At 33.6% G+C, this 24,559-nt stretch overlaps 4 protein-coding genes across 8 annotated transcripts; 2 read left to right on the top strand and 2 right to left on the bottom strand.

Annotated features, from left to right (window-relative positions):
- Positions 1 to 33: 33 nt before the first annotated feature.
- Positions 34 to 3,156, top strand: Dnapol-epsilon58 (DNA polymerase epsilon subunit 2). Its single transcript, XM_078178466.1, has 6 exons — positions 34 to 342; positions 535 to 626; positions 719 to 1,262; positions 1,352 to 2,035; positions 2,116 to 2,401; positions 3,049 to 3,156. The coding sequence occupies exons 2-5, from the start codon at positions 559 to 561 to the stop codon at positions 2,392 to 2,394; spliced, it is 1,575 nt and encodes a 524-aa protein (XP_078034592.1). The 5' UTR covers positions 34 to 342; positions 535 to 558; the 3' UTR covers positions 2,395 to 2,401; positions 3,049 to 3,156.
- Positions 2,091 to 17,291, bottom strand: Hph (HIF prolyl hydroxylase). Its single transcript, XM_078178397.1, has 5 exons — positions 16,758 to 17,291; positions 15,603 to 16,288; positions 5,513 to 5,632; positions 4,626 to 4,836; positions 2,091 to 3,979 (listed from the first exon to the last, which is right to left on the bottom strand). Exons 1-5 carry the CDS (start codon positions 17,152 to 17,154, stop codon positions 3,948 to 3,950), a joined length of 1,446 nt encoding a protein of 481 aa, XP_078034523.1. The 5' UTR covers positions 17,155 to 17,291; the 3' UTR covers positions 2,091 to 3,947.
- A 173-nt stretch (positions 17,292 to 17,464) lies between these two features.
- Ttc30 (tetratricopeptide repeat domain 30) lies at positions 17,465 to 24,482 on the top strand. Of its 4 annotated transcripts, none has more exons than XM_078178378.1 (11): positions 17,465 to 17,665; positions 17,756 to 17,844; positions 20,110 to 20,706; positions 20,808 to 20,873; positions 20,954 to 21,292; positions 21,360 to 21,495; positions 21,569 to 21,733; positions 21,807 to 22,075; positions 23,339 to 23,746; positions 23,825 to 24,209; positions 24,281 to 24,482. In XM_078178378.1, the coding sequence occupies exons 3-11, from the start codon at positions 20,641 to 20,643 to the stop codon at positions 24,421 to 24,423; spliced, it is 1,977 nt and encodes a 658-aa protein (XP_078034504.1). In that variant the 5' UTR covers positions 17,465 to 17,665; positions 17,756 to 17,844; positions 20,110 to 20,640; the 3' UTR covers positions 24,424 to 24,482. The 4 variants fall into 4 exon arrangements, with proteins under 4 accessions (XP_078034504.1, XP_078034495.1, XP_078034485.1 ...); XM_078178369.1 differs by having other exon boundaries at positions 20,075 to 20,706; XM_078178359.1 differs by having other exon boundaries at positions 17,756 to 20,438; positions 20,514 to 20,706.
- On the bottom strand, positions 21,738 to 24,284 carry LOC144468735 (zinc finger CCHC domain-containing protein 17). Of its 2 annotated transcripts, none has more exons than XM_078178429.1 (3): positions 24,267 to 24,284; positions 23,004 to 23,227; positions 21,738 to 22,895 (listed from the first exon to the last, which is right to left on the bottom strand). In XM_078178429.1, exons 2-3 carry the CDS (start codon positions 23,118 to 23,120, stop codon positions 22,221 to 22,223), a joined length of 792 nt encoding a protein of 263 aa, XP_078034555.1. In that variant the 5' UTR covers positions 23,121 to 23,227; positions 24,267 to 24,284; the 3' UTR covers positions 21,738 to 22,220. The 2 variants fall into 2 exon arrangements, with proteins under 2 accessions (XP_078034555.1, XP_078034549.1); XM_078178423.1 differs by having other exon boundaries at positions 24,252 to 24,269.
- Positions 24,483 to 24,559: the final 77 nt, after the last annotated feature.

Raw genomic sequence — 24,559 nt, 5'->3', positions numbered from 1 at the left:
TTGAGGTATGGTGCAGAAACTGCCTTTCTATGATTGGTTGACGTTCCAGAATTAAACAGTGCTGCCCTCACAGATTTAGATAAACAGAAAAAGTGACGAGTGAGCAAGAGAGCACGACATCAGAACAATACAAACGAAATCAGTTACACAGACAAATAATGGAACTTGTCAAGCACGGATGAGTGTGACGATCTAGGTTTATTGCCTGTGTGGATACTCACCATAAAGCTCGCTGCTTACGTTCTGTTTCTCTCGATCATCTCTCGTTCTCTTTCTAAAATGGTGGGGATAAAAAGGTGCAATATGGAGAGGTAGAAATAGCTCAATGTGTGACGCATCAATGTGCATACATATATATATATACATATATGAGTTACAAATATATATATATAAGTTGTTATGTATTTATACAATGGTGAAAAAGGCGGGAAGTTCTACTATTCTGTCGTTTCTGTATCGAACTGTATGTGCACATAAATGTATTGAAATAGTGATTGCGAATAAATGTGTAATGATGAATTTTTATCCTTACAGTGTCAGTAAACATCTTTATTCTAAATGGCTGATGAAAAATTAGTGAAAACTGTAAAGAGCACTTTTTCTATGTATGGTCTTAATCTTTCAAGGTATATTTCATCTATTCATTAAAATAGATATTTTATGAAATATTGTCACAATGTATACATTAAGCAAGATTGAAATTGTTTGCTTCATTTAGGAAACTCAGCGTTTCACTAGCCAAGGAATTGTTGAATGTAGATGAAAATAAGCGCAAAACTTGGCTTACACAGATTGTGGAACAAATTTTGACACAAAATTTAGATGACCCTCAAGTTACAGTGGAAAGTCTTAAACTAGCAATAGAAGAATGCATAAGGCCTAACACATTGAAAAATACAGAAACAGTTTTTAGTATCATAAATGCATTTGAAATACCAAAAATTAAATATGATTTGACTAAAAAGAAATTTCTTCTATCACCTGTAACACCAGATTTATTTGCTGAAGCTACATATAAGTCAGCAATATTTAAAGACCGATTTGAGTTACTATGGCGTAGGACTTTGAGGCATGAATTATTTGTTCCCCCTAGACTTGGTGAAAAAAAAGATAATTGGATTGAATTGGTGCCTATTGAGTATTTGTTAAGTGAAAGTAAAAAAGGAAATGTTTATGTAATGGGTCTTTTAACACAATTAATAGAAGGCCAATATTATTTAGAAGATACGGGAGGAACAATTAAAGTCGATTTGAGGAAAGCAATATCCTTTGCTATAAGAAAATTTAATATGTTTTACTATTTATCTGATGAAAATACTTTTAGAAATTCTTTTCCTTAACATATAAATACAACTTTCAGGATGGTCTAATTATGGAGGCATCTATAGTAATAGCTAGTGGAGATTATAGGGATGGCATGTTGTATATAAAAGATATAGGTTTTCCACCAGCTGAGTCATCTAATAATGCACGTGCAGATTTTGGTGACTCCAATACATTCGGTGGTTCACATAATCTTAGTTTGAAGCTGTCAGAAAAATTAAAAAGTTATGAGGAAAGTAATAAAGATGGAATGATTATCTTTTTGTCTGAAATGTGGCTGGATGATGTAACAATTTTACGTAAATTTAGAACTATGTTGGAAGGATATTCTGAATGTCCACCTATTGCTTTTGTACTGTGTGGTCATTTCTTGAGCTTCCCAGCAAACGTAACCAGTACACATAAATTAAAAGAGGGATTGAAAGAATTAGCTGATATAATAATGCAATACCCAGATATAAAAAAATCTTCCAAATTTATTTTTGTACCAGCACCAGATGATGTGGGATCACCAAAACTTTTACCAAGATCTCCAATTCCAAAAAATATTTCAGAGGAATTCACAAAAAATGTTCCTGGTGCAATATTTACTACTAATCCATGCAGGATTCAATACTGTACAAAAGAAATCGTTGTATTAAGAGAGGATATTTTAACGAAAATGTGTAGAAATACACTACAATTTCCGCGAGAAGGAAATATTTACGATCATGTAGGTTTATATAAGTTATGTTTGTTTATTTTCATAATTTATAAATTTTTCTATTTAATTTTCTTTTTATCATTTTTCAGTATGCCAAATCAATTATTTGTCAATCACATCTAACTCCTTTAAGTCTTTCTGTGATCCCAGTATATTGGAAATACGATCACGCTTTACAAATATATCCAACTCCGGATGTGATTGTGGTTGCGGACAAATTCGAAGCATACGAGACGGTTTACTCTAATTGCCATATTATTAACCCTGGACTATTTCCGAAAAATGGTCATTCATTTAAAGTATATGTTCCTGCCTTGGATTTAGTTGAACACTGCGCTATTCCCAAAGACATGGATGATATTAATTAAATAATATGTAAGTATACGAATAAATGACATACAAATCGGTGAAATGTAAAGTTTCATAAAGAATATCCAATAATTAACTTCACAATACGTTTTGTTTTCCCGTAAACAATTCGATGCCTATTTTGTAAAATGTTTATTTTCACATCACAATTCTCATCAGTTTTACAATACTTCAAAAAATGCGTTATCAGTTCATAACTTATTTCACAACAATTATCGATATTAAACATAAGAGAACATTAAATTAAGTTCATCCATCGAAATAATTTAATCTCTTGATGAGGATACTAGATATTGGTCCTCTGTGTTCAATAATACAATCAAAGAGAATCGAAGAGAATCACATATTCTTGCGATTGAGTAAGTTTAATATTATCAACATAATACACCTTAGAAAAATTCAACACATCTTCTCTTTCTCTCTCTATTTTTCTCACTTGCACACACACACTTTCTTCCTCCCTTCCTTTTCCATCTCTTCTCCCTTATTCAGATTGACTAACAAAGTTTGTATATCAGACTTTCTATCTGGGACACAGGAAGTACGTGTTTATATTTTTCCTTTTTTCACTTATTCAATTTATATAAATAGATACAATACAATAGTAAACACAATGTTTCTACCCTTTCGCAATGTACATAACAATATTACAGGTACAGACTGGGCCCCAACATATCTCAATTATCGACACTGGAAGCATGAGTCAATTACTGGCCATTCAATCAAACATTAGTAGAAGGATTGTAACTTGCAGAACAATGTTTAATGTGTAAGAAGTAATAATAAAATCGTAAGAATTTCGCAATTTTATATTAATAACAAGCTGAACTGTTATTAATGATACTAACCGTACACATGTTAAGACAGAGGTTGTTTTTGAAATATAATAATTAAGATGAAATTTTAGAAATTTTTACACATACAAACATATTTGTATAATTCAGATCATTCACTCGCTCTTTCCGTCTGCATTCACGCTGTTTGACTATTTTTCTCTCGTTCAACGCATACACAGATACGTACGCACGCATTAATTTCTCTGTACACTATTATTTCAGCAAATATACGGCTCATAAATCACCGTAAGGATTGATCGTACTCTGACTATTAAAAGCTAAGTATCGACGTCGATAACGAACAAACTTTTAATCGAATGGCAAGCAAATACTAAAATTTTTACTTTTGAGACATTCGGTTAGAGTGAGAGCATTAAGTGTTAGAAAGAACGGAGTTAATAATTGTATTTATAAATTGAGAACCGTAAGAGCTATTACGCATTTAGCTCACGTTTGAATATATTACAGTGCCGCATATAAAAAAAAAACAAAAAGAAGAACGCGCTCACAAATATTGCACATTCTTAAAAATCTTTTTTTCTGTAACTCCAATATCAGTAGCTCCTGCATTCGACTATATCTTAATACGTAGTAATACATAATAATTTTATGTACCACTGCTTTCTTTGTGTAACTATATACACATGTGTAAGTTCAGCTAATTGAGTTACAATTTCAGTCAACGGTTGGTGTGACGGTCTCTCACACCTCGTGTCTCACGAATTCTCTTTCTTAGCGTGCAGCTCTCCTGAAAATCACATAAAACATATTTAGTTCATTAGACTCTTGCATTTATTAGCCAACATTAATATAATCAATAATTTTGAACTTTTCAATATAAAATTTAAAATGAATTTAACTTCTCCAATAGTATATAATATTCCTACTTTTCGAAGTATTAATTTTGATTCAAAATTTATAACTTATACATTAAGGAAGAACTAATTATTACAAAATATAATTTTTAATTTGCAAAAATGTTATAAGGAGAAATTGATATATTGAGTATATTTTGTATCAAATATTTTAAGAAGTACAGCTATAAAGAAAGCAGCTTCATGATGAAGGTCATCAAGGAGATATATCTATAAATTACGAAGTCACACTTTTTCTGTGCGTAAATCTGAAGACAAACATTTTGAACATAAAGTAGGAATATGAGTCATGGTTTATGTAAATCAGGGTCAGAGAAGTGACCTTTTGTAATTCTTCCATCTTTTAATATTTATCTGTGCTTCTTCATTAAAATATAACATAGTTATCAATAAAATCAAATAATGTTTGTTGCTTGGCAACTTATACTTAGAAATTGAAACAAAAATTGTTTATGAAAAATCTTATTCTTCAAAATGAAGGAAGGTTTCTAGCATATAGATTACAATTAATATACCCACTTTCTCTCTGATATCTTCGGCAAGCTTGATTCCTCTCTTCGGCATCGAAGTACCACAGAGTGATTGCGTATCTGGTTTTGTATGCCGGTTGTACTTCGTGCGGATTTCTCCTGTCGGACCAGAAGAAAAGTATTCTATCGAAAAGGGGCTCGATATCTGCAACTTGGTCGCGCCAGCCTTCTGGAAATATCCTTAGGAGGCCGCCATTTCTCTATAAACAAACAACGTTGAATTATTAACAATTAGAAACGCGATATTGCTATTAAAAAAATACAGTACAGTAATTTTCTATCAATAGACTACAGAACTTTGTGCAAAATGAAAATGTTCTCCACTCGTTACAGTTCATTATATCTTTTAAATGTTCATACTGTTTTAGGAGTATTAATATTAACTCAAAGAATATATATTTACAAAAAACTAAAATAGTATGAACATTAAAAAATGTAAAGAACTATAATGACTGGAGATTTTTTGTACGTAGCTAAAATTAAGTTAATGGGCGCATGTTATGTAGGACATTTTTGTGAAGACTTTCTGCTTATAAAGGCTGCGTATATTTTGTATGTGGCCAGTGTAAACATTGCTTAACCCGGTCTTCCGGTGCATATGCGAGATAGAGGTATTACATGCAGCAACTCACGTAGGCCCTAAACGCCCTTGATAGTCTTCTTGATCTTTTTACGTATTTCAGATGTTGAAATTTAAGTTTGCTCACACGTGAAACAATCTAATTACTTATCCACTGTGATCAATGTATTCACAAAATTATAATATATGTAACCTTTTTTTATTTATTAGGATAAATATTATTTGATGTATAAGACGACAACTTGAATAAAACCGGAGATTAGAAATTATGACCTTTAATGTGTTCTTAATCGTACCTTGATATCCCAATCTCGATTGAGATAATATATTGCAGTGATGCATCGTCCATCTCGATTAGGATTGTCCACATGCTTCACATAATGCGAACCGTGACCAGGGTAGCAAGCCACCATTGCCTGTAAAATAAATAAATGTTGTAATGAAATAGGAAATTTGAATTTACACAGATTTTATTAAAATTAATCAAGAAATAGTGGAAAATTGCATTTCAAGTGACAATTAGACATCATTTAAGTTCTAAATGCGGGATAAAATATTTGCTTATATAAGATTAGAAAATTTTGACAATTTCTTGATTTATATTAATGGCAATACAATATATCCTAAAAGTTTTCAGTAGAAATACTTTAAACTTAATTTCAGGATTAATTTCAATTACTGATATAAGGGGTTGACGTGCTGAAATTTTTTAAATAAGAAGCCACTTGTAATTTAAAAAGCCGAAGCAGGAAAGAAGTATGAAGCAGGAAATGTGATGTTGTGAATGAATTTGACGTAACAACTACTGAAAACAATGGAGTTTGAATAGGAAGTCTTTTCCTTCTATTCATAAGTGATGCTCCTTACAAAGGATAGCAACGTGCTTCAGGTTACATTCAATCAAAAGCTCAGCACGTATTGCGCTATACTTGTTTCATGAAATTCAAGTATAACGAAAAATTACTCTGACATAGATAGTTCAAAGTATGTCTAAAATATATCGTACATTTGAAGAAAAAAATTTGAATCACGTAAATTGATTCTTTTTAATAATGGAGCAGGGGTTTAAACATGAAATGGCTTCTTAACAAGTTGCATAATTAAAATGGCGCACGGTATTGGAGAACATAGAAAATATTCAGATGAATAATTAATACTGCAAAATACTGAATTTCTAGTGAAAATGGTGGATTACTCATCGGTAAGCACAATAAATAATTCTGAGCCCTGGAGTGGGCGTGTCAGTTAAACACTCCAGCACGCAGCGGCCTGAAAACCCCACGTTTTGTAGCCAAAATTCCGAATTGTATCACAATTGTCTAAAAATTGGTAATAAAAGTATTTTTGTAATTGCTGTTAACGAATTCAATTAATTAATTCAGTTCATGCGTGTCTAGGTCCGAAACGCAATATCAGAATACTACCGATATAAAATTAAAAGTAGCAACTAAGCTTCAAATATTCTTTTTAACAATTCTGTAAATTTTCATAAAAAATGTGTCCGAAATCTTGTACTTTTAGCAAATTTTCAACAGTCTCTAAAAACTCAATAAAATCATATTATTTGTATATCGATTAAAGGTTGCTTAAAAATGGATTACATACTTTACATAGACTTGCTAACATGTATGGAACTATCATTAAAATTTATGTTTTAATATCCTATTATAGGAATACAAAACGTTTTATTTTATTTTGAATTTTATGATTTTATCTTCAGATCGCCGTATCTCATAACAAAATGATTTAAAATCTAAAATGAATAATATTTTGGATTTGGAACTTTGAAGGGTTGCCACTATATGCGAAAATAAATCCTTCTATTCAAACTTGAAAAATTGATTTTGACAACAAAAAGCAGGTTTCAAAATTACTGTGCAGCGGCGAAGACGCTCTAAAGCGCGCACGTGCGTCAAAAGGGCTGTGTTACTGGTAAGGTCTCTCGAAGGAGGTTTACAAATAGGGATCGCATTGTATCATTGACCCGAATAGCGGGCTAACCTTGGTATTACATTTGTTAACGTGTAGAATCTCACGCAACCCACAGAAGAAACGTTGTACAAACTCTATTTTCCTTTGCTACGAAAATCAAAAATACTGATAGTGAGCGCGTAAACTAATACCGAGCCCGTTAAATTTTGTAATTGGAGTTGTATTTGACAAGAGAATTTAGCAAAGAATAAGTAAATTAATTAAAACATAAAATAATTATTAAAATATATTAAAAATTACATTAAAGTTACATTAAAGATTTTCGGATAGAAAAATGATACTAAAATTCAAGATGATCATCTCCACCATCTCGAAGGTAAGCAAATACAAGCTGCCAGAACAGAAATCGCTTTTTGGAAGCAAGGTCAAATGAAGCATACGTTCACACGTACTTATTTGTTCTAGGGCTCTAAATCCATCTACGGCACACGTCTTATGGAACACGTTGTACATATATGTATAAACGATTGCACAAGCAATCTTGAAAAATTCAAGAATGTGGAAAGGATGTTGAATATGTTAAAAATGTTCAATGAAACTTTCTTAAACAAGATACTATTTCTGTGAAAATAAATTTTCAAAATTGCTTAGATACTCTTTCAAAACCAATTGGTGAATGCCAATGAACACTTTTATTATAAATTACTGACAGTTTTTATTTGTGTGATAAGTTGTGGCTTAGATGTAGACTTTAATCGTGACATCGGAACAATTTTCAAGCATATGAAATTTCCGACAGTCTCCTTAAACGACATCTCGTATTACAGAAAAAAAATACATTCTGAATGGAATACTAGCGCTACCTGTTCTTTAGCAGCATTACAGAATGCCTTTCACTCTGTTAAAAAGGTAAACGATGTAGGTGGGACCACGTTTAATAGAACTTCTAGAACGCAGACCGACTGGAAATTGTTTTGAAAAACATCATTCTGATAAGCAGAATATTGTATAGATCTTTTTCAGTGCCTATTGTTCACCGTTGTGTAGCTTGCAAGGAACAATAGGTAATAAGAATAGCTCGGCAAATGGTTAATTTGCCGTTATCTCTTTTAATTTTTTTTCAATGCCAATTGCTAAGAGAATCTTTCGCGACAATTACTCATAAAACCGCGTCAGCCCGCTTTAGGATATTTTCTGCAAAATATGAAATTTTTCTCCTTTTTACATACAGTAGATAAAGAAATACTTTGTTTGTTAGCTAAATAACATAAGCAATTAAATATAATTTTGAATAATATCCATACGCGTACACTTAAAAATCTCTTTTTTTTGTAATGGAAAGAAGGTAGTTACAATTGTAATATACGCATTTTGCAAATTGTTTGAAAAATTTACCGAATGAAGGATAACTACAGACATGTACAAACTGGAAGAATATCTGTAAAACTCAAGATACGAGTTTCTGTTAACTTAATTCACTGAGTACTATTGAGATCTGCCACGACTATCCTTCGATTTGGTCTCTTAAATTTGCAACTATGTTATCTTACTAGAATTTATGAAGCGATGCCGATCGATATGATAAACTACGATATCGGCAAAAAGTACTTCAACAATGATAGTGAAGAAGGAAAACCACGAGACGAAATTTTCATTGGAATCGTTACGACAACTCGATAGGCAGCGAACTTTGGAACTTCTCCAAATGAATGGCGTTCGCGAATTTTTTGTTATTGGAATTTACACTCCGAGTGGTCCAACATTTTCGGGAGAGAGCGTAAGTAAGTGCAGCATCAAGACAAAAGGTTCGTTATTAAGTCACTTTACGTGCAGCCAGTCACGTTTCACAGATAAAGAACACAATTCGCCGAAAGTATGTACATTATCGAGATAACGTGAGAGTTGTTGGAACTGGATTAATCTTAATACCGGCACAGTTGAAAAATGCCTCACCTCTTGAAACGTCATTCACGGAAAAGTTAAGTGACTGATGTTGTTGTTATGTCGACCTCGTTCACATTCAACAGTCGTGCGAATTCGAAGACCGTAAGCAATTCCGTATTTTCGTTCAATAAAAAGTTTCGCGTGGAAAACGCATAGCGCAATTGTGTTCATTCATTGATCTACCGACACCGCATGACCTGTCAATTATAAACTACAACTTAGAATTGTAGAATTTATAAATGTTATTATAACTTCTACACTTCTTTCTTGAATGTCTTTTTTGCCTTTATTGTTAATAAGAAATTTTTATTGTTATTAACTGTCGCTAAATGCTCCTTCATTTTGTCCTATATTTGATAACGTCGTGATGAGTATTTTAGACAAGTTTATCACTGAGTAAACTAACCTAGTTGACATTTTTTCAAATTCCTATGTATTATCTAATTATAAAATGAACATCGAGATTATTCAGTGGATGTTTCGTCGAACAAATTGTTTCCCGGCACGATGTGGACCAAAATCTGTAATGGATTTTGAAGCAATGGTCAACTGATCGATCGCCTGTGATGAATCATTCGAATCAGGACTATCGACGACGCCGTTTAGATTTCTCACAAATTAGTCACTAAAAGCTCCTATCTTTTGTTCCAATTAGATTGTGACGCAGGATTTATGTAACTACAAATACATGAAGAAATAACTTGAAGTTAAAGATTCTATTAGATCATCCTCCCGGTAGTGCGGTTTTTCTGAGAGCCGAGTTTAAAACAATAGAACTGTTCGTGACCATCCGCTTTTTGAACGTGCGATGCCTCTGCGGTCGTTGTTTATCGGGAAACAGGTTATTCCCCGAGAAATTATCATTGTTAGGACAATACAGCTGTCGCCTTGTTTCCCACAAAAACATCTTTGGAGATTCGTCAGGTATACATTCTATTAAATCAGTTCACTTCAAACAATAACCCGCATACTCTTGATTTATTTTTTCACGAAGAATTACGTCTTTACATTACGAAAGAATATTTTATCGTCGCATGAATCATTGCAAGCATTCCTGTTGTAACTTTGTTCGAATGTATAAACGCTTCATGAAAAAGCATTTCAAGTATTGGTTCAGGATTATAGTAAATTCAGTAAGTTCTTCGCAATTGTCTCTCAGTTTATAGATAAATATGGACAACTTGGAAAGGGAGCACATATTTTTATAGTTGTTGATAATAGACAAGTTGTACATTTTTGTTTACAAGCTAAGGAACAATTGAAAATAATTGACTGCATCTCAGTTAGATCCAACCAAATTGAGGAATTCGAGAAATTCTTTCTGAAAATTTTTCTGCAGCTTTGTCAACAATGTAATAATGCTTTCATCCATAGTTTTTTTTACTATCTTTTAAATAAACGAGAAAAAAAGAATCGCATGAAAAGATCACAATCACTAATTAAGGCACATATGTACATAGCACGAGTATACTGCAAGGCATCCTTTAGATATAACGATTATAACAAAAGTTAAAGTTATATTAGATGTCACAAAAGGTGACTGTTAATTTCCTAAATATGCAGTTCTATCTTTTCATAAATTGAAATGTTTTCATCTTCCGACGAAAATTTGTTGAATAAAATATTTAGACAGACGGATCTGAAGAATAATCTTTAGACCAATTAGATTTGAAAGGTTAAAACGATTAAAACGACGACTTATACGATTCATAAATTATGTCAAAATGCCACGAATCATTATAAAGGCGGTTTGCCAGAATATAGGGGGACGATACTCGACTTCATCGACCCATCGGTCACTTTTTGTCATATTGTCCCTTTTTTATCAAATACAAAACTGTTATACGGTCCGTATGCTTGTTATGTGTGTTATCTATGATAATGTCAGCTGGCACACAGCGACAGCGGCCACTTTGCTTGTGTAGTGGGAGAACCTCCTAACTGTTGGCGGAACATGTGCGGTTTCTGGCGATGAAGAGATTCGTTATCCCCGACATGACGTCTCCAAAAAATGACTGAATGCGAAGCAGACCAATATTCGTTTACTTAATGGATTAGTTTTGCGATTGTGGGACTTTCTACCACAAAGGTTACTTTAGCAGGTTTCGAGAAAACTATGTTTCCCCCTATAGAGATGTTAAAACTTAAAATAAAGATTAATGTGAAATCTAATAAAAGATCATATTTCATCACTTGTTATAATTTTTTTATAACACATCTTAACTGTTCACATAAGGTCTGTTGTCTAAAACAGTTTGGTAGAAACTGCGATTCCTCTTTTAAATTTGCAGTACTAGCGATACGCAGTGGTTACGTCAGGATGGCTGTTTTAATATTTGAACAACGTCCAAGATGTATTTGAATCATCAATCCAGGACTAATTTCACCGTATAATAAAGCCATACGATAGATACACATTTCGCAACCATTAATTACGCGTAGCTGGGAATGTCTTGCCTGATTGACTGTTACTTTATTGATCGATTAAAAGAAAAGTAGGTTTGAATTCTTGCCAGAAACAATGGATCGGAAGAATGATCGGTGATAACAAGAATTTCGCATTTGGCGGGAAGACGAGCTCGGTCGTTCAGATTCTTTAGAGATTTGAACATCAAAAATCATCACACGACTTACTGTTTTCTGTGCTGGAGAACATAAATGATTGCGAAAAAAATTACTATTTTTAGCTTAATATAATAAACTCTACCTTTCCTAACTTGTCGAAAGAGGTAAACAAAACACCTCTCGCACTGTGCATCATCATGAAAACAATACATGAATTTCGCAGAGTAAAACGACAACCGTGACGCGGATATTTTCTTGGAAAAACAATCTGTCAAAACTATAGTACGCGATTCAGAGAACCGACAAGGAAAACGCAGCTCGCTGCATTTCAAACACAGAAAACGTTTCTGTGTTCCGTGAATCGGCAATCGTGCTCTTGGTATTTTTTGTCGGTTCCATTAAGCACTGGTGATAAACACAATTATCGTAGAAACTGTTTGTAAACTTAGTGTTCGTGATATGTACTACACCCTCGCAAAAACTGCGCACAAAAGCCAGAAATAATTTCCTTCGTTTTGTGGGATAAATAAGGAAAACTTCAGTGTTACTTATGCAGTAAATGTATCGCAAAGATTAAAACGACGTACGAAACCTATGAAAAATGATGTTCCGCGTTCGCTTTGTTTGCCACTACTCCGCGAAAAATTACCAGCGAATGTATACGTATCGAAGTCCTGTTGAGTATATTTGAACATTGCTGTACTAATGATCGTTGGCTCATTGGAATATCCGAAATAAAGCTTGATCAACAACGTGAAGTACGCGGCTTTAATTCTAGAGGTCATTTGGAAGGTGAACGTCAAGGTAAACATGTTTAGCTTTGCGAAATTAACGCGCCCCTTAAATCATATTTACATGATTAAGGATCTCGTATCGCACAGCTTTCAAGAAAGCGATCATAAAATTTTATGGAAAAGAAATTATTACGTGAAATGAGTTTTAGCACATTATCTTCCGTTACTTATTTATGCACAAATCTATAAGTCACCCAAGAAGATTTTTAAACTCCTTTCAAACATGTCCTAATCATAGAAAATCCTATTAATAAACGTATAGTATATAAAGCAATGTGAAAGGATGTCTCTATTCTTGAAGTGAAATGTAATAAAAATCGATTTAGTTACGTGAATGACAAAAAGAACTTTTTGGAATTTCATACGTTAATTCGTCCCACTCCGACTACATTGGTTTAAACAACCTTGCAACTCGAACACCCTTGACACGTGGCCATTACAATTACAAATTAAACGAAAGGTATTCTGAAACGGTCGGAAAGTGAGAACAGACAACGATAAGTATCCTCGTAGAGACAGACGAACAGGAACGGGACCGTCCCCAGACGATTGGCACGCTCTCATCACGTATTTAAGTATATGCACGGATGCATATGTACATATAGATCGCACCTCGTCGATTCTTTCACCTTCGACAAGGTCAAACAGGGAGATGCAACGGGCTGTCCCGAAGGATTCCTAAAGAAGACCGGAACAAATTTTGCATGCGACCCAGCAGACATTATACTTAGCCGTTTTAATTGTTTACTACACTAATTAATTGTACTTTTTCGTATCTTCGTTTAAAGGAATCTATATGGTAAAGTATAGTACTACGTTTAGTTTAAATATTTTCTTCGAATTATCTACGTGAGTCGTCAACATGAAAATTAAATAAAATCATTCCTCTCCATAGTTTCCGTAGATTAAGCGTTAAAAAATAACATATTTTATTTATATCAAATTATCTGACAACGAATTACCGAAGTGAACACTGCTCAATAACTCTTGAGGAAATCATTATGATACTTTCAACTTTCTTACTGATTTTCTCCAATTTTGACCCTTCGACCATCGATAATAAAGCTGCGTATCGCGGAAAATTGAGTGATTACTTATAATACTTGTTTATTTAGTCTTTTTTACTATAAAACTCTTGGAAAATAAGTATTAAATAATTTTTAAATAAATCAATTATAGCCAGTTAAAATAAAATCAATTTTTATCGTCACCCCAGTTTCATATTAATTTAACAATTGTACATTTTATATTGATCTGACCATTCCTTTCTGTGTCGCTTCGAATTTTCAGTTTGACCAGGACACGGAATTAGCATTCTTTTTTAAAGCTGCCGCTTGGTCAGCTGAATGAAATGAGTCCGAACTAACAACGTCCCGTAGAAGCGCGTAGAGAATGCACTCTACAGAGTATTCTTAAAATACAGGTTGAGTCACCGGCGATAAAAGATACTACAATAAGTCTAAAATGCTCTATGAATTGACCCTCCATTGAATTGAGTATATTCTATGAGCGTATGGGATACGCGCCTTATCTAGAACCTAAGACAATAAATGATGACCATACGACATATAACTGAAGAAAAATTTATAAATATGTATACCCTCATAATTAAGTTTGGAAAAGTCGTATTTCAACGGAAAGAAGCGCTGTGATCGATAACACGAATAGAGAATTTATTAAATTGTACTGTAGGTCGAAGACGCTTCATTCAAAGCTGATATTTAAAATCCTAAAGAAAAATGTATCGTTCAACGCAAGTGACATACGTTACGTTCGCAGAGCAATGATATTTAGAGCGATCGATATCATAACTATATTTCCGACTAGTTCGCCTAGCAGTTTTCCAGAACCACGTAGAAGTGTTGGTTTACATCCTGGAAACAACAATATCCGTGTCATTATCTCGCGCCATCCGAATCAGAAGTGACATTTCCATTAGAAAAAGAGGAAATAAAGATAAGCCTAAATTCTCAATGTCGAAACTTTTGCACAAGCTATGTACTTCATCGAGCAACCTCGATAACTTCAGAAATAATCCGATGTATTTCTGCATGTGTCGTACAAGACCAATAACTTTTAATCGGTGGCATTCTATTATCTGGATCTGTGATACACACAGTCTCGGTTTCACCTGTACCGTCTGCTTAGAGCAGTGTTTATAAAAAACAAGTCATGTAATCGAGACATACACTCATAACGCCGACGGCTTTCTGGGATAACAGAAGAAAGAGAAAGTTAGTAACAGAGAAAGAGATAAAGATATAACGAGGAGCGAGCCAGCAGTACGGCGTACGTGACCGACTGCACTACGTGTGGTGCCCACTCCCGCCGTTCGACGCCCGAGCTACCCGAAAGATCGTTGCAATTTCGGGATCCTGACCTTCTCAGTCTACCACCGTGTCACCTCCCACCTTGCGCCTTGTTTCAGTACCAACCGAGGAGATTGGGTACCGATACTCGACCGGAAAACCGATTATGTACTTTTTTTCGCCGATACCGGCGCAGTATCATTTATCGAAACTTCGTGACGAAACGTAGAAACTTGGCAGGCTGGCTGCATTCAACAATGACTAATATGATTACAGCAAACATTGCGGAAAACAATGTCTGGTTTTGTTCGGTCAATCATACAGATAACTTATACCATTATGACTCATTGAAAAGTTACATACGATTTTACATAATTTGTCTCTCGCCTAATGTTTCTTAAGTACAATGTTTCGATTGAGATATAATTTTTAATTTTCGAACTAGACAGCTTTTGAAGCACGCCCAATTGCATTTGAACTAATGCAACTTCGAGATTTCCTGTTCTCGTTTGAAATCGGGTGTTTAATTTCGTACGCGATACTTGATATCATGAGTTGCCTTTGTGAAAGAAGTTTACCTTGCCAAAATATTCTGGAAATTAATGAACCGGTTTAGTCGTTTATGCGTCCAATTAGTTGATGTTTTACGCATAACCGATGATCGGCGAAAATAAATTTATTGTTCTACTAATGAATAAAAATTATTCACAACAAATTGTATAATGGCAATGCAAAATTGAATTACACATGTGTATATTCTGAAATGTATCACGACATTCTTACCCCATGTAAGCGTTGTTTTGTGTAAAGCACTAATTGAATTTTGATTTTGTTTTGCTTACCTTTGTTCTACCATTGATCGTGTAGTTTCCCATTTTTCCATTGTTCCGCATTTTGTTTGCCCTCATAATGATGGCATCAACTTTGGAAATGAGCAGTCCAATGTTTTGACATTGTTTTTCTTTTCCATCTAACCACGTTATTTGATCACCACGAATTGTTTTTAAATCATTCGCACCTGCTTTATTAGAAACCAATTGTCCATCCTTAAATAATCCAGCACTATACATATTTAAAACTTCATTTAATACAGCATGACCTTTCTCGATGCCTAAAAAATTATCTACCACGCACACACCATATTCATCCATGTCCTTGATCACATTTCTGCAAATCTCATTTAAGTGTAACTCTTCCAAGTTATTTCTGTTTTTATGAAGGAATGGTGGTAACAATTCCTCCTCACGAGCTAAATGAACCTCTGGGAAGTTCTTCATACCGTTATGATGTTGTGTAGGCATGTCTAATTCATTATCCTGTAAATTATCGAGAATCCTTGAGTTCTCAAGAACAGGATTTAACAATTCTGCTCTGGCACCTAGAATTGTATCTTCAGAGCTGCCTTCATATGTTATAGGAGAAGTCCATCCATCTACTCTGTTTTTATTAGTGCCTTTTGCTTTAGACTTCCTCTTTGAATTTTGGCCACCCTTGTGATCTGATAATTCTTTTGTATGTTTGGTAGATCCTATAAACAATGTATAAAATATAAGGCATATGTACTTTAAAAATTTATTATAAGAATCAGAATCAGAAAAATTATCTTAAACACTTGTTAAAATTATAAAGGTTTATATTATCAGGGTTTAATTGCATTGAGCACTAGACTAACAAATACAGTCCTTTAAGTTAAATTAAATGTAAGAATAAACTTAGACAGTTTTCCTGTCACTGACCTATAATTTTGAACTATTTTGTTTGTAAGTTTTCTAAATAGCTTCTCTAAACTATTACAATTGTGTTTACAGGCTGTTATTAATATTAATTTATGAAGACGAAAAAATATATTACTAGGAAGATATATTATCAACTCCAATACTGCCTTTGAAGACAGACACTTGTTTTGTATGAAACGATTGACAGCAATGAAATTTTTAAATACCGCAATGGTTTATTAAGGAATGCGTGGAAAACATAACCGAATTTAATGTATATACCTCCAAGGTGTTTCGCGTTGTAATGCACTATTGGAGCAGCGTTCGATCCTTGCGTTGTGTCTGACACTGGCTTCTCGCTTAGGTTAGAAACCACTGGTGTATTTGCTTTCAGATTTTTCTCTTCGGTGGATTCCTTTGTATCGGATTCCAAAACAGAATTTTGTTTCGTAGATAAAACGGTATTGGATACAATCGATTGCGAGGAATGAGTTGTACAAAATTCTTTATGACGTTTCCAGTCCCGCCTTTGGTGTTCCTTAGTGCAATAGAAGGCGGCCTTGCACCGCGAACACTTCAATAGCTTGTCAGTCCTGTTACAAACTACGCAGATCACCGTTGCACCTATTCGAACATCACCGCCGAGTGTCTGCGCACGACTGACTGTCGGACCGGACATGTTTCGCCGTTTATTTCGCGGCCACGAATGCCGACGACATTTCTCCAACCAGGCAAGTCACACACGCACTCGATCTGCGTACGACACTACCACGCTATCGGGAAACCGCACTGTCTTGCTTATACGTGCGAACCTTGGTTTACATACATATGTACTATATATACGTTATCGAATCTGCAAAACACCTATTGGAGCAGCGATGATCAAAACTTCGATCTTCAATATCCATTACTGCCTACTACGAGTGCACGTAGCCTCACATGAACGTAGTCATCTGTTAACCCTTCCAAGACGACTAGTACACAAATGTATACAGGTCTAGTTTTCTACACTAATCATTAAAATTTGCTACACGCTCGGAACATGTCCAAATACTGTTGATACTCATATCATCACACCTTTTCGTCATTCCTCTAACTTAAATCGTATGACAAGTTTTCGTAAACTCCTTCTATTTTATAAAATGGTATAAAAGATTTCTGAAGTTTTATATAAATGTAAAATTGGAAAGGTTAGTTTCAAATAACATCATCAAGATTTCTGAAAACCTATTTGAAAATTAACTGTGTGTTTATAACTTGACATGATTATCTTTTTTCAGAACACGGCACTTCATATTTTCCCTTTTCTATTACTCAGAACAGCATCAGCAACATTTTCTACAAGTTCAACAGAGCTTACAAAATTAGTGTATGTATTCCTCAGATCATAAACATATATGTCACAATCTACTAGTATAGCACATGAATAGCGCGTGTATATAAAAGCCATGAGTTCAGTGAAGCAAAGATAACTGTTCACTGTGACGTCACGCAGAGTAAAAAGATGATCATTCAAAATGGCTGACATGGCACCAAGCCAATCAGGCTTCAAATTCAAACCGTAGATACTGTCCATTCATATTTGTATTAAACAATTGGATATTTCATATGTAGCAGCCTATAGTTACTGTAACGTTTGAAAATGATGCAAAAATAAAAATGTATTTCCATTTTAATAGGAAAATAATTTTTAAGAACAGTAATTATGTAGAGTACATCTTATTTATATTTATGATTTATTATGAAAGCTAATTATACAAGTATATACGTTGTACTTATCTCCAGAAACGCGAATTTTATAATTTGACAACCAGGTTTCAAAGTAACATTTTAACGTGAAAATGGTACACAGAACGTACAAAAATTGCGGAAACTGCACACTTTTCGTGCTTCCTAAGTTGGCAAGTACTGTAGAAAATAAAACGAGACAGTATGGAGAGAAATAAAACTTACCTATCAGATTCTATGTATGGTTGTGCACATGGATGAGAAACCTAGCTTTCTTATTTTCCCGTTCTTGTGGCCTCACTCTTCCCGCGCGTTCGTTCGGTTGGTGCGCCATCTGAGGTACGCGTCGTAAAATTCTATTTGTAAACGAGCTTCAACTTTCAAATAAATAAAATCTGCTGTGTCCAATATATTTGCAAATATATATTTGTGAATAGGAGGTAAATATGTTCTCTGGAAATGTATCATGGCGATGGAATATAATGGCAAAAAATGAATTACAAAAATTAGTAAATTTCCAAATTCGATGCATTTTTTTCGTTATCCGATCAGTTTCAGCTTTTGAAAAATAAGGTCCACCCTACTGCTGAGGTTTTGTATAAATAAATTACACGATTTAAATATTCCTACTCAACGCTTATAATTTATTTCAGTATTTGATATGAGATTGACAAATTAATAAATTCATTCGAGTTTCTATTCCGTTGTAATATTTAAGCGGTACATTTAATCATTGGGGTTTTCAGTCAGTTTGCTAATTGATTATTTATTTAATCCGTCAATTGGTTAATCGGTTATTTATCTAATCGATCATTTGCCTATTCAGTCTTTTGTTTAATTGATCATTTGAAATTAATCACGAGGTTAGGATACTGGAGTTAGTATACTTCTGATTTGATTTCAAAGTTAACGTTGTGGAATAATCGCGTTGCCAGTGGCTTCATTAGTCGTTCAGAGCCAATGCCGCAGCTGCATCCTTCTGCAGTGTGGCATTCACGATTTTCTTTAGAGTCACGAATTCAAGTAACAACGGTTGAGTTAGTGTAGCGATTAAAAATGTGTTTTTCTAAACAAGGTAGCCGGATGTCGAACCTTGCAGCATAAGACCGTGAAACATTATCTCTATGTAAAAAAAAACAGCGTTACTAGACCTCGGTCCGTAGAATTTTTATTTCGCGAATCGGGACAACCGTTCTGGGGACTGGAGATAGCTCCTGTTTCTAGACTTTCTCGAAATAATAACTTTGCAAGGGTTCTACGCGTTGTCTTAGCATCGCAAAAGTTGCGAACGTTTGGACAACAATTTCTGTTTCTTAGAGTAGTATCGCACAGGTCTACTCGCGCGTTTGTTTTTGGAATATGTATCGAGTAAAGTATTAGTGATAGATACTGGTTATTAAGGTATTTTATTGTCTTTATTATTTTTATTTATTAAGGTATTTTAATAAAACCTGTTGTCGTAAGAAAGAGAGCTATAACGAATTTTGCTTCCGCCCTAACTCCCTTTCGAGTTTCCTGTCACAGCAACCTTCACGTGGTGAGACGCGGACAATCGATGTAATTTTCGATTTCTAATCAATTGTAGATCGAAAGAAACTTCGATCGTGCTATAGTTAATTCGAAATTGATAATTACGTAGAGCTAATGTCTGTGAAATAGTGTTGGGGTAAAATATCTACTTCGCAAATATGTTTTCGGAAATCCTATGAGGCAACAGATTTTATTTTATAAAACTTCTTTAAAAATCAAATTTCACGGCGCGTGCCTCTGATCGCGCGCCAACCGAATAAATGCGTGAAAAGAGTAAAACCAGTCGGGGTGTGACATGTTTCACACGTGTTGTGCTGATTTCATGCTCTTTTGCTCACTAGCTATTTTTCTTCTTTTTCTTTGACTGTGACGACAGCACTATCTCACCAATAAGTCGTCAACTAACAAGAACAAAGAATATTTCTATATCGACCTTTGCTAATGGATCGAGCAGTGTCCTCGAGTTGTGCAGCAATAGAATCCTTTACTGGTTTGTTTATGGAATACAATTTATGCACGCATGCGCAGTGGAAATACTAATTTGAATATTAGATAATACAGAGTCAGTGACTGTGGTAAGTGCGGTAAATTACACTGTGATCACGTTAATAAAATGCACTCTATTTCTAATTGTATTTTAAAAAACAAATGTAGTGTATCGCGTGTATGCACTACAGAACGATTTATATAAATGAATAAAGCTGTGTATGTATATTTCGTCACATATGTATTTCCTTTCCTCCATAAAATATTATCTGTTTCTATGGTTACGAAATGTAGGTTTTATCAAAACATTACGCGCTAAATATGTACATAGTACAGTAGTCGAATAAACAGTATATATGTAATTCAGTGGAGGAATGTGCAGTTAGTAAAGCATTCTAAATAAACAAGTACTTAAAAAAATATGAGTACTTTCATAGAGAATGTGCAGATAAAAGATGGGGAATATACAAAAACAATTTATACAATGGTAAATGTATTTTTAATTACCAAAATTAAAGAAGGAAATATAATTTGTTATTAGATATAACAATCTATAGAAAAAAAATACAAAATTATAAATATTTTCAGATAAAAGAGCAGAGATATACTGAAACAATAAAAGTCTTAATTACACTTCTCGATTCATATAACTCTGTAAGTAAAATCAGAAAATAACAATATTATCATTTTTGTTATAATATGTAAGTCCATGTAGTTAATAATTCATTCTATAGTCTAGGCCCTGCCTATCGTTGCTTGCATATTGTTACTTCTACACCCAAGATTTCATGGCTTCTGCACAGTGTTATGAAAAATTAGTTCAATTATGCCCAGATGAAAATATTTATAAATTATATCATGCTCAGTCTTTGCATCAAGCTTGTATGTATCAAGAGTCTTGGGCAATATGTTCTAATATTATAAATCACAGTAATCTAGAGTCCAAAGTAAAAAAGTTGCAAGCAGCAATAAAATATGGACAAGAGGATATGGTTGTTGCAAAAAGCCTTGTTGATCAATGTCCAGCAGATGATGTTGATACAGAAATTAATTTGGGCTGTCTTTTATATAAGGTATTAGAAAAAAGAGAAATTTCTCTAGAAAAGATTCACCAATTTTTACACATTTTCTTCATTTTAGGAAGAGCAATATGAGCAAGCTTTGAAAAAATTTGCAAATGCATTACAAATTGCAGGTTTTAAACCCCATTTGTCTTACAATGTAGCACTTTGTTATTTTAAATTGAAAGAATATGCTGCATCATTAAAATATATTGGTAAAACTCATGCTACTATCACTAATATAGTTTAATGAATAAAAATAATGTAACATTTGTTATACATTATTAGCTGATATTATTGAGCAAGGGATACGAGAACATCCAGAATTAGGAGTAGGAATGACCACAGATGGTATAGAAATCCGTAGTGTCGGAAATACATTAACATTACATGAAACAGCTTTAACAGAAGCATTCAACTTAAAGGCTGCAATAGAATATCAATTGCAAAATTGTAATTTTACACAAAAAATATTTATTATTTGACTTATCTCCTATTGTTACTGAATTTCGTTTAATGTATCTAGATGAAGCAGCCAAAGAAGCATTAACAGATATGCCCCCAAGATCTGAAGAAGAACTTGATGCTGTTACATTGCATAATCAAGCTTTGATAAATATGGACACAAAGCCGAGTGAAGGCTTTGAGAAACTTCAATTTTTGTTACAACAAAATCCATTTCCACCAGAAACGTTTGCTAATTTATTACTATTGTATTGCAAATATCAGTATTACGATTTAGCAGCTGATGTTTTAGCTGAAAATGTACATCTGACCTATAAGTATTTAACACCAGTAAGTATGATTTTTTTATTGCATTATTACAAGTATTCAAAGTGCATAAATCGCAAGTTACACACTGAAAATATTTTTGTAATTGAAGGAGTTATAAAAGTTACATACAAATTAATCTTCAATTCTGCAGGAATTGTATTATATTTCATTGATCTGGATATTTACTTTTTGAGTGCTTACATTTTTTTGTACGTTTCTCTGAGCTTTCAGAATGTTTTCGTTTGTGAACTTTTACATTATGACTAGAAGAACTGTCACTAGAACTATCATCACTAATGGAACTGTCATGTTTCCTTTTCTTCTTTTTTTTCTGATCTTTGGAATGTTTTCTCTTCTTTTTCTTCGTTACTTCTTTCTCATCTGAATCACTATTATCTGTACTTTGTTTACTCTTTTTAAGCTTGTGTTTTTTCTTAACTTTCTTTTGCTTGTGTCTTTTTTCCTTCTCAGTTTCATCAATCGGTTGTTGAATAACTTCTTCTTCTTCTTCAATTTCTGGAATCAAGTCATACTTTTTCCCATCAGGTGACATGAAGCAGTCATTAGATAAATGACCAGCAGTTCCACATTTCGTGCATGTTGTGTTAAGGACTGCTTCTAAATGTATTGTTTTACGTTCATATTTTCCGAAAGACTTCTTTTTTTGAGCATCCCTTTGTAATTCTACTCCATTAGGATCTAAGTCTGTTCCATTTCCTTGATTTACATATTTCATAGACAACCCTATTTTGCCATCATCTCCTATAGAAATTATTTTGCACCAAACTCGTTCACCTTTTTGTAAAACCTGTGCAACATCGTCAACACGAGCATTGCTTACCTAAAAGAGTTACATTAATTTAAATTCTTCATTTTTTTAAACTTATACTATAATGTAAATAGGAACTTAACTACTTTGCAAATATTGTTGAATAGATTGTTTTCTTACCTGCGATCTGTGTATTAATCCTTGCGATGCACAGCCGGGAATTCGAATGAAAGCTCCGTAATTTTGTACAGACGCAATTTCTCCAAGAAATATTTGATTTAGTTTGCAATTTACCATTTTCAATAGTTTTAACACAGGTGTATTTGCATGCAGGTATAATAATAAATCACCGTCAAGAAAACATGATACAGAGGTTAAGATCACCTAGTTGTTTAGATGCAGGGCTGTAACAAGTATAAATAATATAGGGTGACATGACGCTGCGAATAATTATAAACGCGATCATGCATATCACATGTTATAAGAAAATTTAATAAGTGTTAATTCATTTTTAGTATTTATATGATTTTTTGGATGCTTTAATTACGCAACAAACTTCACCAGAAGAAGCGTATCGCAAATTCGATGATCTTGGAAATAAGCACATGGAGATCTTAAGTAAGGCAACCAAGCGAGTTCAAGAAGCAAGACTTAATCACGATGATAATGCTGTTAAAAAAGCTGTAACTGATTATGAAGAAGCTTTGGAGCGATATGTACCTGTTTTAATGGCTCAAGCCAAAATTTATTGGGAACTTGGGAATTATACGCAAGTTGAAAAAACATTTCGAAAAAGTGTCGAATTTTGCAATGAACATGATGTATGGAAATTAAATGTGGCACACACGTTATTTATGCAAAAGAACAAATTTAAAGAAGCAGCAGTATTTTATGAACCCATCGTAAAAAAGAAATATGATAATGTCAGTTATCTCGCGTTTCTTTTTCCGCTTGTAGTAATTTATTAAATTAGAATTTATTAGAATTTATTAAAATTTCAGATTTTAGACGTAAGCGCTATAGTACTAGCTAATTTATGTGTAAGTTACATTATGACATCTGAAAATACAGAAGCTGAAGGCCTAATGAAAAAGATAGAAAAAGAAGAACAAGCAATTTCGAAAGAAGACCAAGATAAAAAATTATTTCACTTGTGTATTGTGAATTTGGTAATAGGAACATTGTATTGTTCCAAAGGAAATTATGAGTTCGGTATATCTAGAGTGATGAAAAGTTTAGAACCGTATAACAAAAGATTAGGTACTGATACTTGGTTTTACGCGAAAAGATGTTTTCTTTCGCTTTTAGAACAACTGGCCAAGCAATTGGTAGTTTTAAAAGACACAACACTCCAGGAGTGTATACAGTTCTTGGAGCATTGCGAAGGTACTGGTGTTTTTCTTTGTTTGAAATATTATTATTACTTACATAATTTTAATATACCTTTTCATTTTTAGTGTATGGGAGGGACATAATGACAGTGGTGGAACAACCCTTCGATATGCGAGATATGCTTTCTATAGAACCACAAGGGAAGCAAACAGTTGTATACGAAGCGCGATATTTAAAAGCACTATTTTTAAGATTTCAAATGGCGTAAATCATTTTCATCGTTCAATCTTGTTATTAAATGTTAGAAATAAATTTCAATTACAAATACTGACTACCATCTAATTTTGAAAATTAACTATTAACATGATACGACGGACTTGCGAAGTTTATGCATGGTATCTATC

This window comes from Augochlora pura, chromosome 1 (genome assembly GCF_028453695.1).
Source record: "Augochlora pura isolate Apur16 chromosome 1, APUR_v2.2.1, whole genome shotgun sequence".
NCBI classification, from domain to species: Eukaryota; Metazoa; Arthropoda; class Insecta; order Hymenoptera; family Halictidae; genus Augochlora; species Augochlora pura.
Note: the sequence above shows the minus strand (reverse complement) of the source record. Positions and strands in the feature narration are given on the sequence as shown.

Excerpts from the sequence above, each read along its gene's own strand:
- Dnapol-epsilon58 (XM_078178466.1), top strand. The coding sequence starts at position 559 with ATGGCTGATGAAAAATTAGTGAAAACTGTAAAGAGCACTTTTTCTATG. Across the intron at positions 627-718 it reads TATGGTCTTAATCTTTCAAG|GAAACTCAGCGTTTCACTAG; the intron begins GTATATTTCATC and ends TGCTTCATTTAG. Across the intron at positions 2,036-2,115 it reads AAGGAAATATTTACGATCAT|TATGCCAAATCAATTATTTG; the intron begins GTAGGTTTATAT and ends ATCATTTTTCAG.
- Hph (XM_078178397.1), bottom strand. The coding sequence starts at position 17,154 with ATGTCCGGTCCGACAGTCAGTCGTGCGCAGACACTCGGCGGTGATGTT. Across the intron at positions 4,837-5,512 it reads ATCGAGATTGGGATATCAAG|AGAAATGGCGGCCTCCTAAG; the intron begins GTACGATTAAGA and ends GTTTGTTTATAG. Across the intron at positions 3,980-4,625 it reads CCGAAGATATCAGAGAGAAA|GAGAGCTGCACGCTAAGAAA; the intron begins GTGGGTATATTA and ends TGTGATTTTCAG.
- Ttc30 (XM_078178378.1), top strand. The coding sequence starts at position 20,641 with ATGAGTACTTTCATAGAGAATGTGCAGATAAAAGATGGGGAATATACA. Across the intron at positions 20,707-20,807 it reads CAAAAACAATTTATACAATG|ATAAAAGAGCAGAGATATAC; the intron begins GTAAATGTATTT and ends AAATATTTTCAG. Across the intron at positions 20,874-20,953 it reads TTCTCGATTCATATAACTCT|TCTAGGCCCTGCCTATCGTT; the intron begins GTAAGTAAAATC and ends TTCATTCTATAG.
- LOC144468735 (XM_078178429.1), bottom strand. The coding sequence starts at position 23,120 with ATGGTAAATTGCAAACTAAATCAAATATTTCTTGGAGAAATTGCGTCT. Across the intron at positions 22,896-23,003 it reads GATTAATACACAGATCGCAG|GTAAGCAATGCTCGTGTTGA; the intron begins GTAAGAAAACAA and ends TAACTCTTTTAG.